The 13,012-nt window shown below is 46.3% G+C and overlaps 1 protein-coding gene across 1 annotated transcript in view; it reads right to left on the bottom strand.

Annotated features, from left to right (window-relative positions):
* LOC121530815 (DNA-directed RNA polymerase III subunit RPC1) overlaps positions 1–13,012 on the bottom strand; it is a 66,129-nt gene that overhangs the window by 30,932 nt on the left and 22,185 nt on the right. The window contains 9 exon segments of the mRNA XM_045217521.1: positions 1,331–1,501; positions 1,825–1,962; positions 2,523–2,641; positions 5,607–5,718; positions 6,447–6,619; positions 6,914–7,078; positions 7,288–7,336; positions 7,338–7,428; positions 8,717–8,843. Coding sequence (XP_045073456.1) covers positions 1,331–1,501; positions 1,825–1,962; positions 2,523–2,641; positions 5,607–5,718; positions 6,447–6,619; positions 6,914–7,078; positions 7,288–7,336; positions 7,338–7,428; positions 8,717–8,843 — 1,145 coding nt within the window.

Raw genomic sequence — 13,012 nt, 5'->3', positions numbered from 1 at the left:
GATAGAGGGAGGAGGGATGGAGGGATGGAGGGACGGAGGGATAGAGGGATGGAGGGATAGAGGGAAGAGGAGGGATAGAGGGACGGAGGGACGGAGGGACGGAGGGATGGAGGGATGGAGGGAGGAGGGATAGAGGGAGGAGGGATAGAGGGAAGAGGAGGGATAGAGGGATGGAGCGATAGAGGACAGAGGGATGGAGGGACGGAGGGATGGAGGGATAGAGGAAGGAGGGAGGGATGGAGGGATGAGGGATAGAGGGATGGAGGGACGGAGGGACGGAGGGATGGAGGGAGGAGGGATAGAGGGATGAGGGATAGAGGGATGGAGGGAGGAGGGATAGAGGGATGGAGGGATGGAGGACAGAGGGATGGAGGGATGGAGGGAGGAGGGATAGAGGGAAGAGGAGGGATAGAGGGATGGAGGGATAGAGGACAGAGGGATGGAGGGATGGAGGGAGGGATAGAGGGAGGATGGAGGGAGGAGGGATGGAGGGAGGAGTGCGGATGTGTTATTAGTAATTGTGGGCGGGTGAACAAACAGCTGACCTGCACATCACTAACACATACATTGAGATGATGATATGCACTGTGGGTAAAATCTCATTTCACGGTCTTCAAATTCTGAAGTCTGGCATCTAAAGAAAATTCGAAGAAATACTCAAAGTTGTGTGTTGCCAAGCAGAAGTTAATTATAGCCCACTGTCTCAACATCTCTACCAGATGGCAGTTTGAAATGTGCATATGTTCTTGTTGCCAGTGACAACAGGTGAGGTCTAAGTGAATAATGTGTGTGTGTGAGCATCTGCATGTGTCTGTCCATGCATGTGTCTCTGTGTGCGTGTCTCTCTCTCTGTGTGTATGTCTCTGTGTGTGTAAGTGTGCCTCTATATGTGTGTGCCTCTGTGTGTGTGTGTCTGTGTGTGTCTCTCTCTGTGTGTGTGTGTGTGTGTGTCTCTGTGTGTGTGTGTGTGTCTCTCTCTCTCTCTGCGTCTCCCTCTCTCTCTGCGTCTCCCTCTCTCTCTGCGTCTCCCTCTCTCTCCGTCTCCTCTCTCTCGTCTCCCTCTCTCTCTGCGTCTCCCTCTCTCTCTGCGTCTCCCTCTCTCTCTGCGTCTCCCTCTCTCTCTGCGTCTCCCTCTCTCTCTGCGTCTCCCTCTCTCTCTGCGTCTCCCTCTCTCTCTGCGTCTCCCTCTCTCTCTGCGTCTCCCTCTCTCTCTGCGTCTCCCTCTCTCTCTGCGTCTCCCTCTCTCTCTGCGTCTCCCTCTCTCTCTGTCTCTCTCTCTCTCTGTGTGTGTGTGTGAGATTAAGTCTTGCCGCACATGTGTGTGACTCACCCGGATGTTGTCCAGAACTCTGTTGAACTCCAGCGGTTCATCTTTGCCCTCCATGGCGGCCGGGTCCAGGCCGTCCCCCCCGTAGATGAACTGGATGATGTCACCAGTGGAGCTCCGTACCGTCAGATCATACTGGGAACACAGGTCCTCCAACGACTTCACCAGACGCCTCTGTTGACACACAACACATCCACCACAGAAGAACAGATCAAAGGATGACTCAACAGATTGTTGTGCAACGGTGTGTGTGTGTATGTGTGTGACCACTCAACACCTTTCATCTTTCATCTGCTATGTGTCATTAGTCAGAGCTGTGGTGAGCTGTTCTGACCTGAACACATCAACAACATAACAACACTAACCCTAGGATATAACCCTGATCGCTACTCAAGAGGGAACCTGATAGATTTAGATTCGTTTTCTTTAATACAAGCAGAGGGGCTGTGCAGGGTACGGTGCAGCAGCCCAGAGGTGTGTGTGTGTGTGTGTGTTACCTGCATGTATCCGGTCTCTGCTGTTTTAACGGCGGTGTCCACCAAGCCCTCTCGACCAGCCATAGTGTGAAAGAAGAACTCTGTGGGAGTCAGGCCTGAATAAAAGCTGTCAGCCACAAAGCCTTTAGCTGCAGGGAGCTGTGACACAGAGAGAGAGGTTACATCATTATAAAACACCCTGGATGTGTCCCAAATGGCACCCTATTCCCTATACTGTATAGTGCACTACTTTTGACTAGGGCTCACAGAGCCTTGGTCAAAAGTAGTGCACTCAAGTAGGAATAGCCCTCTGTAGCTCAGTTGGTAGAGCATGGCGTTTGCAACACCAATGGTTGTGGGTTCGATTCCCACGGGGGCCAGTATGAAAATGTATGCACTCACTAACTGTAAGTCGCTCTGGATAAGAGCGTCCGCTAAATTACTTAAAAAATATTTTTAAAAAAATAGGGTGCCATTTGGGATTCATACCCTGTTAGACAAAAATGAAACAGGGCTCTGACTGAGTCAGCTGGAGATGCTGTTTACTGCTAGGAAGGAAAACACACTCCTCAACCTTCCCATCCCCAGCTAGCCTGTAACCAAACCAGCCCTCATCTCTTCATGAATGAATCAACCCCATGCCCTGCGACTCTGGACAGATCTAATGGTGATTTCAACTGGTTAATAAAAGGCGTTACGTGGTTCTCAGAGGATCTTACTTTAGAGTGCTTCTCAAAGTGTGGCAGCGAGCGGTTCTCAAAGCCGTCGGGTACTCGAGAGCCGCTTATAGCCTGCTGGCCCACACAGGCAATCATCTGGGAGATGTTGATGAAGGATCCTAGGAGGGAAAATGAAAAGGGATGAAGAACTTAAGACCATTAGCATTACAGAATCACCACCTTAAACAAAAATCCCACACATTCTACAGTGTGGCGTCCCGCAGAGGAGGGGGAGACTTGTCGAGGCCTGGTGTCCGTGTCTGATCAGTGGAAACGTTTTGATCAAAACCCCTGGTCTGGCACCAAGTGGTGGAGAATGCGGGCATTTGACGTGGTTCAGATCAGGGTTGACGTTTAACGCAGCATCAGCATGGACGAGTTGATAGCTCAGTTCGTCCGGGTCCAACAACCGGTTCAGGAACGAACGCTGGAGGAACTGCGCCTACAAAATGTCCGCCTGGTTGAGGAAATCAGGAAGCTACAAGGAGGAACGCCAACCGAATCGCATCCAGACCAGTTTTTAATGAAGCTAACGGAGGACGACGTCATCGAAACCTACCCCTGAACGGTTGAACGGACAGCGCTCCGGGAAGGGTGGCCAAAAGCAAAGTGGGCGAGCCTGCTGGCACCGTTCCTGTCCGGAAACGCCAAAAAGGTGTATTATGACCTCAACGCCGAACTGGCGGCTAACTACGACGTCTCAAAACGGGAGATACCTCAGCCGCCACGGATACAGACTGGCCCACCGGGCCCAACTGGTCCACGGCTGGAGGTTCGTGGCCGACGCCTCCCCCTCGAGCCCAGATGAGCGACCTACTGCGCATCACCAGGGCGTGGCTCCTAACCGACGTATCCACCCTCTCCCTCATAGACAAAGTGGTCATGGGATCGCTTCTTACGGGCGCTACCCGTATAACGATCGGACGGTGGAACATCAAGCCCCAGGAGAGGAAGGTCCACGCGGTACGTGACTGGCCCGTTCCACGCACCAAGACACAGGTCAAGTCCTTCCTGGGGCTGGCGGGATCCTATAGCCGGTTTATTCCCAACTTTTCGGCTATAGCTTCCCCCCTCACCGATCTAACCAGGGCCCGCCTCCCGAAAACAGTGATATGGACGGACGAGACCGAAGCGGCGTTCAGGCGCCTGAAGGAAGCGCTGTGCTCCCCATCCGATTCTCGTAACGCACGATTTCCAGGTACCGATGTTGGTTCAGACGGACGCTTGCGACACGGGACTAGCGGCCGTCCTGTCCCAGTTACACGATGGGGAGGAACCTGGAGAGATGTTGATGACAGAGTCTACAGCAGGGGGGAAGAGACATAATGATGGAGAGATGTTGATGACACTCAGTTTTAGCTGAATTCCTGGTGATTTTACAGTCAATTTTTACTAAAAACGTTCTGGGCCAGCGGTCCGCCTGATGCTGACCCCGTCCTTAAACCCATGGCCTGGTTTCCCGGACACAGACTAAACTTCTGAAATAGAAAAAGGAATATACATCCTACCATAAACGGATCATGAAAGAGCCTAAAACATGGAAATAGGAAATAAGGCCATGTCTGTATTTGCATACAGGTCGGTCAGCTACAGGTCAGGAACTACCCATAATAACCCATCAAACATACGTTAGAGTATAGCCTAGCTGTTTCCATGACAATGGCGCTCTAATGGCAAATCAAATCAGAGCGAATCAGGAAGTCTTAGTTGGAGTGAATAAGAACCACTTAGTCCTTATTATTAGAAGTGGGCACAGGCAGAGCTCCTGACATTTGATTAGTGTATGTGTGTGAGAGTGTGTGTGTGAGAGTATGTGGGTGTGAGAGTGTGTGTGTGTGTGAGAGTATGTGGGTGTGTGTGTGTGTGTGTGTGTGTGAGAGTGAGAGTGTGTGTGTGTGTGTGTGAGAGTATGTGGGTGTGTGTGTGTGTGTGTGTGTGTGAGTGAGTGAGTGAGTGTGTGTGGTAAAGGCAGCATTTAATCCTCCGCGAATGGTTAGTTGACCCACCTTTGGAGCCACACAGAGCCATAATCAGAGGACTGGTTAGTTGACCTACCTTTGGATCCACACAGAGCCATAATCAGAGGAATGGTTAGTTGACCTACCTTTGGATCCACACAGAGCCATAATCAGAGGACTGGTTAGTTGACCTACCTTTGGATCCACACAGAGCCATAATCAGAGGAATGGTTAGTTGACCTACCTTTGGATCCACACAGAGCCATAATCAGAGGACTGGTTAGTTGACCTACCTTTGGAGCCACACAGAGCCATAATCAGAGGACTGGTTAGTTGACCTACCTTTGGATCCACACAGAGCCATAATCAGAGGACTGGTTAGTTGACCTACCTTTGGAGCCACACAGAGCCATAATCAGAGGACTGGTTAGTTGACCTACCTTTGGAGCCACACAGAGCCATAATCAGAGGACTGGTTAGTTGACCTACCTTTGGATCCACACAGAGCCATAATCATAGGACTGGTTAGTTGACCCACCTTTGGAGCCACACAGAGCCATAATCAGAGGAATGGTTAGTTGACCTACCTTTGGATCCACACAGAGTCATAATCAGAGGACTGGTTAGTTGACCTACCTTTGGAGCCACACAGAGCCATAATCAGAGGACTGGTTAGTTGACCTACCTTTGGATCCACACAGAGCCATAATCAGAGGACTGGTTAGTTGACCTACCTTTGGAGCCACACAGAGCCATAATCAGAGGACTGGTTAGTTGACCTACCTTTGGATCCACACAGAGCCATAATCATAGGACTGGTTAGTTGACCCACCTTTGGAGCCACACAGAGCCATAATCAGAGGACTGGTTAGTTGACCTACCTTTGGATCCACACAGAGCCATAATCATAGGACTGGTTAGTTGACCTACCTTTGGAGCCACACAGAGCCATAATCATAGGACTGGTTAGTTGACCTACCTTTGGAGCCACACAGAGCCATAATCATAGGACTGGTTAGTTGACCTACCTTTGGAGCCACACAGAGCCATAATCATAGGACTGGTTAGTTGACCTACCTTTGGAGCCACACAGAGCCATAATCATAGGACTGGTTAGTTGACCTACCTTTGGAGCCACACAGAGCCATAATCAGAGGACTGTTGCTCTTGTCCAGTTCTCTGAGGCAGGCGCTGCCGGCATGGTCTCTGATAACAGATAGCTCCTTCAGGATGAGGGCCTGTTGAGAGAGACACACATCATTATCACTCTAAACCACAGATGGACCTGCTATGGAACGACCACTAGGCATCAGCGTGACAACAGATAAACCTCCAAAACAGACCCCCCCATTAAACAAGAACCTGCTCTCTTTCCTCCTCGTATCAGTCTGAAGCAGAGATGATGACGTACCTGGTTTCAAAAGGCCACCAGACTAAAGTAGCTGGTATAGAAGAACCACCAGACATCAGCCAGACAATAGATACAGTAGCTGGTATAGAAGAACCACCAGACATCAGCCAGACAATAGATACAGTAGCTGGTATAGAAGAACCACCAGACATCAGCCAGACAATAGATACAGTAGCTGGTATAGAGGGACCACCAGACATCAGCCAGACAATAGATACAGTAGCTGGTATAGAAGAACCACCAGACATCAGCCAGACAATAGATACAGTAGCTGGTATAGAAGAACCACCAGACATCAGCCAGACAATAGATACAGTAGCTGGTATAGAAGAACCACCAGACATCAGCCAGACAATAGATACAGTAGCTGGTATAGAAGAACCACCAGACATCAGCCAGACAATAGATACAGTAGCTGGTATAGAGGGACCACCAGACAGCAGCCAGACAATAGACAAAGCTCATGGTGGCTGTTTGATTTGGGGATACCACAAATATCAGCTCATAATTGAGAAAAGCTAATAGGCTTAGAGCTTTATCTGGTCTAGTGTGTACCTCCAGGGTCTCCTCAGCAGTGCAGCCTGGCTGTTGCTGCAGTTTGCCAGTCTTCAGGGCCTCGATGTACTCATCACACTTGGCATAGCCCCCGTCCAGCAGGTCCTGTTTGGCCTTCAGCAGACCCTGGCCTGGGGTCACATCACCAATACCGATGGAGAAACCCCGGTTGGCTGCAAAGGGTTTATAACGGTCATGTTCAGTAGGGAACACTATAGCAAAATGCTTGGCAGCGGGAAAACTAAAATAAGCCTGGTAAAGTATGAGAACGCATTTAGTATTGAGCATGTTCAAAGCATTAACAGAAATGAATGAGGCAGAAAGGGATGCAAACCTACAGTAAATTACCATTATATAGCATTAGATCACAGTACAGCATCAGTATAATGCAGTTCAGTAAAGCATCAAGTATAGCATCTTTGAAGTATTAACAGCAGAGAACATGTCAGTACGGGCGGTGGACCTACAGAGGTATGTAGGCGCGAGGCGGGCCAGGCGAGACATGGCGTTGGCTGCCTCCAGCTGCCCCCAGTCTCTCAGCAGGATATAGAATATGTTCTTCTTGGAGCCAGAGCCCAACGTGCCCTTATCCATGGTACCACACATCAACTCACTGTTCTGGATCACAACGACTGAGGGAGGGAGACACAGAGAGAGACAGAGAGAGACAGAGAGAGACAGAGAGAGACAGGAAGGACGAAATTCAAAGATTTTGAATAATGAATCTGAATAGTTGAATCTGATTATAGTAATACAATTATATTATAAATCTGGATAATTGAAATCAGATGATCTGTATTTTATGGATGAAGACTCTAGAGAGGCATGGGGAGGAACTCACAGGAGTCGTTGCTGCAGAGGTCCTCTCCTTTACCGCTGTACTGTTTCCCCCTTGGTCCTCAGGTTGGCCTTGACTGGACAGGCCTTACTGGGCTTCAGAATCAGACCAAAGATCTGCTTCCCTGTCCACAGAGTCATCGGGCTAACAACAGACAACAGAGTCATCGGCTAACAACAGACAACAGAGTCATCGGCTAACAACAGACAACAGAGTCATCGGCTAACAACAGACAACAGAGTCATCGGCTAACAACAGACAACAGAGTCATCGGCTAACAACAGACAACAGAGTCATCGGCTAACAACAGACAACAGAGTCATCGGCTAACAACAGACAACAGAGTCATCGGCTAACAACAGACAACAGAGTCATCGGCTAACAACAGACAACAGAGTCATCGGCTAACAACAGACAACAGAGTCATCGGCTAACAACAGACAACAGAGTCATCGGCTAACAACAGACAACAGAGTCATCGGCTAACAACAGACAACAGAGTCATCGGCTAACAACAGACAACAGAGTCACCGGCTAACAACAGACAACAGAGTCATCGGCTAACAACAGACAACAGAGTCATCGGCTAACAACAGACAACAGAGTCATCGGCTAACAACAGACAACAGAGTCATCGGCTAACAACAGACAACAGAGTCATCGGCTAACAACAGACAACAGAGTCATCGGCTAACAACAGACAACAGAGTCATCGGCTAACAACAGACAACAGAGTCATCGGCTAACAACAGACAACAGAGTCATCGGCTAACAACAGACAACAGAGTCATCGGCTAACAACAGACAACAGAGTCATGATGGACTAACAACAGACAACAGAGTCATGATGGACTAACAACAGACAACAGAGTCATCGGCTAACAACAGACAACAGAGTCATGATGGACTAACAACAGACAACAGAGTCATGATGGACTAACAACAGACAACAGAGTCATCGGCTAACAACAGACAACAGAGTCATCGGCTAACAACAGACAACAGAGTCATCGGCTAACAACAGACAACAGAGTCATCGGCTAACAACAGACAACAGAGTCATCGGCTAACAACAGACAACAGAGTCATCGGCTAACAACAGACAACAGAGTCATCGGCTAACAACAGACAACAGAGTCATCGGCTAACAACAGACAACAGAGTCATCGGCTAACAACAGACAACAGAGTCATCGGCTAACAACAGACAACAGAGTCATGATGGACTAACAACAGACAACAGTTAAAGACCAACACCCAAATGATTGACGAGTTGCAGACCAACTGATATTTAACTACTAAAGAAAGTCACTCTACATGACTCCCAGTGACTTTATTTTTTATTTTTCTCATGACAGAGAACAGATATCAGCCCAAAATCCAATAAACAGTCCATCACTAAATTCAGCCAACCAAGGAGAGCCATACCATACCTTGAGTATGGCTGGGTGTGGAGAGCTATCTTGATCTTCTCATCCACCCCAACCAGGATAGAGGCGACTATCTGGCAGGCTTTAGACCTGTCGAAGAACGTGTCCTTTAGGGTCAACAGGTAGGCTCCTGTGAAGAAAGGAGAGAGGAGAAGAGGAGGACACAGTAGGGGTGAAACGTGGAGTCTGAAACATACAGCTATTGTGCTCCTAAGAAACAGCCTAAGAAATATTAGGCTACACTTTCTCCAAATATGATAAATACAGAGATGTCATTTTTGACATTCCTACAAATATGACCGGATTCAGGATCGTAGGCGTTTGACGCTATTTCCTACTCCACAGTAGAGTCGTAAAAAAAAAACCAAAGAAGAATATATTATAATTTTTTGTTGCAGAAAATACTTCTTGAACATGTGAACTTTCATATTACTTAATTACAAACTTGTCTGGGATCCGTAAATATGAATATTAAATTAAGAGCCTAGTTTAGCCAATGAGAAAGCACTGAGCTCTGTAGGGAGAAAGACAGGCTCCATGATTGGCTGAGATAATGGAGGGAGATCATAGAGGAAGGGGAGGACCATCCCCAGTGAATTATAATAATAATAATAATAATAATAATAATAATAATAATATGCCATTTAGCAGACGCTTTTATCCAAAGCGACTTACAGTCATGCATGCATACATTTTTGTGTATGGGTGGTCCCGGAGATCGAACCCACTACCCTGGCGTTACAAGCGCCATGCTCTACCAGCTGAGCTACAGAGGACCACCAATTATCAAATTAAAAATAGTGAAAACTTTCAAGAAGTTATCCTTCTTAGATGAAACTATACTAAATATATTCACGTCACCAAATAATTTATTAAAACACACTGTTTTGCAATGAAGGTCTACAGTAGTCTCAGCAGCACTCTGTAGGGTAGCACCATGGTGTAGCCGGAGGACAGCTAGCTTCTGTCCTCCTCTGGGTACATTGGCTACAATACAAAACCTAGGAGGCTCATGGTTTTCACACCCTTCCATAGACTTGAAGAGAAATTATGACAACTTCCGGAGAACGTCCTTTAACCTATCAGAATTTATGCAGCATGAACTGACATGTTGTCCACCCAATCAAAGGATCAGATAATTAATCTAGTACTGAAAGCATAAGCTACAGCTAGCTAGCACTGCAGTGCATAACATGTGGTGAGTAGTTTACTCAGAGAGAGAAAGACAATACTTGAACAGTTTTGAACAGATTAATTTGTTAAAAAATGAAGGAGAAGGAAGAGAGTGAGAGAGCAAGATAGCTATATTTACACTACCAGTCAAAAGTTCGGACACACCTACTCATTCAATGTTTTTTCTTAATTTCTTACTATTTTCTACATTGAAGAATAATAGTGAAGACATCAAAACTATGAAATAACAGATATGGAATCATGTAGTAACCAAAAAAGTGATATACAAATCAAATTAAATGTTATATTTGAGATTCTTCAAATAGCCACCCTTTGCCTTGATGACAGCTTTGCACACTCTTGGCATTATCTCAACCAGCTTCATGAGGTAGTCACCTGGAATACATTTCAATTAACAGGTGTGCCTTGTTAAAAGTTAATTTGTGGAATTTCTTTCCTTCTTAACGTGTTTGAGCCAATCAGTTGTGGTGACAAGGTAAGGGTGGTATACAGAATATAGCCCTATTTGGTAAAATACCAAGTCCATATTATGGCAAGCACAGCTCGAATAAGCAAAGAGAAACGACAGTCCATCGTTACTTTAAGACATGAAGGTCAGTCAATACGAAAAATTCAAGAACTTTGAACGTTTCTTCAAGTGCAGTCGCAAAAACCATCAAGAGCTATGATGAAACTGGCTCTCATGAGGACCGCCACAGGAAAGGAAGACCCAGAGTTACCTCTGCTGCAGAGGATAAGTTCATTACAGTTTCCAGCCTCAGAAATTGCAGCCCAAATAAATGTTTAATAATAATATGATGCCATTTAGCAGACGCTTTTATCCAAAGCGACTTACAGTCATGCGTGCATACATTTTTGTGTATCGGTGGTCCCGGAGATCGAACCCACTACCCTGGCATTACAAGCGCCATGCTCTACCAGCTGAGCTACAGAGGACCACAAAGTTCAAGTAACAGACACATCTCAACATCAACTGTTCAGAGGAGACTGAGTGAATCAGGCCTTCATGGTCGAATTGCTGCAAAGAAACCTTTACTAAAGGACACCAATAATAAGAAGAGACTTGCTTGGGCCAAGAAACATGAGCAATGGACATTAGACCGGTGGAAATATGTCCTTTGGTCTGGAGTCCAAATTGGAGATTTTTGGTTCCAAACGCCATGTCTTTGTGAGACGCGGTGTAGGTGAACGGATGATCTCTGCATGTGTAGTTCCCACCATGAAGCATGGAGGAGGAGGTGTTATGGTGTGATGTTGCTTTGCTGGTGACACGGTCTGTGATTTATTTAGAATTCAAGGCACACTTAACCAGCATGGCTACCACAGCATTCTGCAGTGATACGCCATCCCATCTGGTTTGGGCTTAGTGGGACTATCATTTGTTTTTCAACAGGACAATGACCCAACACACCTCCAGGCTGTGTAAGGGCTATTTTACCAAGGAGGAGAGTGATGGCGTGCTGCATCAGATGACCTGGCCTCCACAATCCCCCCACCTCTAACCAATTGAGATGGTTTGGGATGAGTTGGACCTCAGAGTGAAGGAAAAGCAGCCAACAACTGCTCAGCATATGTGAAAACTCCTTCAAGACTGTTGGAAAAGCATTCCAGGTGAAGCTGGTTGAGAGAATGCCAAGAGTGTGCAAAGCTGTCATCAAGGCAAAGGGTGTCTACTTTGAAGAATCTCAAATATATTTTGATTTGTTGAACCCTTTTTTGGTTACTACATGATTACATATGTGTTATGTCATAGTTTTGATGTCTTCACTTTTATTCTACAATGTAGAAAATAGTAAAAATAAATGAAGACCCTTGAATGAATAGGTGTCCAAAGATTGACTGGTACTGTAGTTGTCTTTTTTTCAATTTCACTTAGCTAGCAAATGCAGCTAGCTAGTTTAGCCTACTCAAACACCTGGCTCAAACAGAAAAGGATGCGATGTTAGCTAGCTGGCTATTACAATCAAACACTGGAACTCGTCCAAGTCAAGGTAAGCTTTTGGTTTTATTAATTTATTGCCACCGCGGCCCACTGGTATACCTGCTAAACTGCTTGCTGACTGCACTGCATGATTGTAGCGGGTTTACTAACGTGTTAGTTCTAGTAGCTATGTTGACAATGACGTTACTAACGTCGTTAGCTAATATGGTGACTACGTGTGTAGCGGTTAGCGGCTATGATATGAAGGTTTGGCTTGGAAAGGTTTTGTCGCCTGGTCACAGACAGCGGCTGTGTTGTGCACTGAGGTTCACAAGCGAAGGGAAAAGGTGAGAGGAGGAGAGCGCGTAGACGCAAGAAGGAATTATATATACAACGAGCAAAATGTTCATGCTGCTTGTATGTGGCTGCTGTGAAAGTGAACTGTTTGCTTGTGATCAGGGCTGTATTCATTTGCGCCAATTTTGTTGAATATTTTTTTGCAAACGGAAGCAAACGGAACGAAACATATAAACATAACTGAATTTGTCCAATAGAAACTCTCGTTTGCAACTGTTGGACTAATGATTACACCCTAGATCAGCTAGATGCAGGCCAGAGTGTGCAAGGCGGTATTGAATGTGTAATTGTCTGTCACCTTGATTAGTTACATTTTTCTCTCGACCTGTGTGCACCTACGTTGTAAACTTTCATTCATAGGCTAGGTTGTAGCAACCTCATGATGGGTATAGGGAACATTAGAGTATCATGTAGTAGCCTAAACCTAGCAATGTTACATTGAGCTGGGTGAATGGAATATGAATGACAGTCATCCAATATGCTGTAATAGAAATAAGGCCATGCTCATTCAAAACAAATCGTCCTCCCTCATTTTAAACGTCACCGACTGCCACTGATCGAGAGACGACTTTCTGGAGGACAATGCCATGCTGACTCATGAATTGACATGTGAATGTTCTTAATTAAAATGGGTGGGGCTAAGGCTTAAGAGGGTTTGAACGATGCTGAATGGACGTTAACGAAGAAGAGCTCTCTAGAAAGTGTGAAAAACATTCAAGGGCATTTTTCTCCTACCTGTCTCCATATTGGGATAACAAGTTTATCAAATGCCAAAGAAGCATAACTTTCCCATGTTTCATGATATACCATTTCAAAGCTCTGGGTTT

Source organism: Coregonus clupeaformis, unplaced genomic scaffold (genome assembly GCF_020615455.1).
Source record: "Coregonus clupeaformis isolate EN_2021a unplaced genomic scaffold, ASM2061545v1 scaf1090, whole genome shotgun sequence".
In the NCBI taxonomy this organism is placed as follows: Eukaryota; Metazoa; Chordata; class Actinopteri; order Salmoniformes; family Salmonidae; genus Coregonus; species Coregonus clupeaformis.
This window is presented reverse-complemented; position numbering and strand designations above follow the sequence as displayed.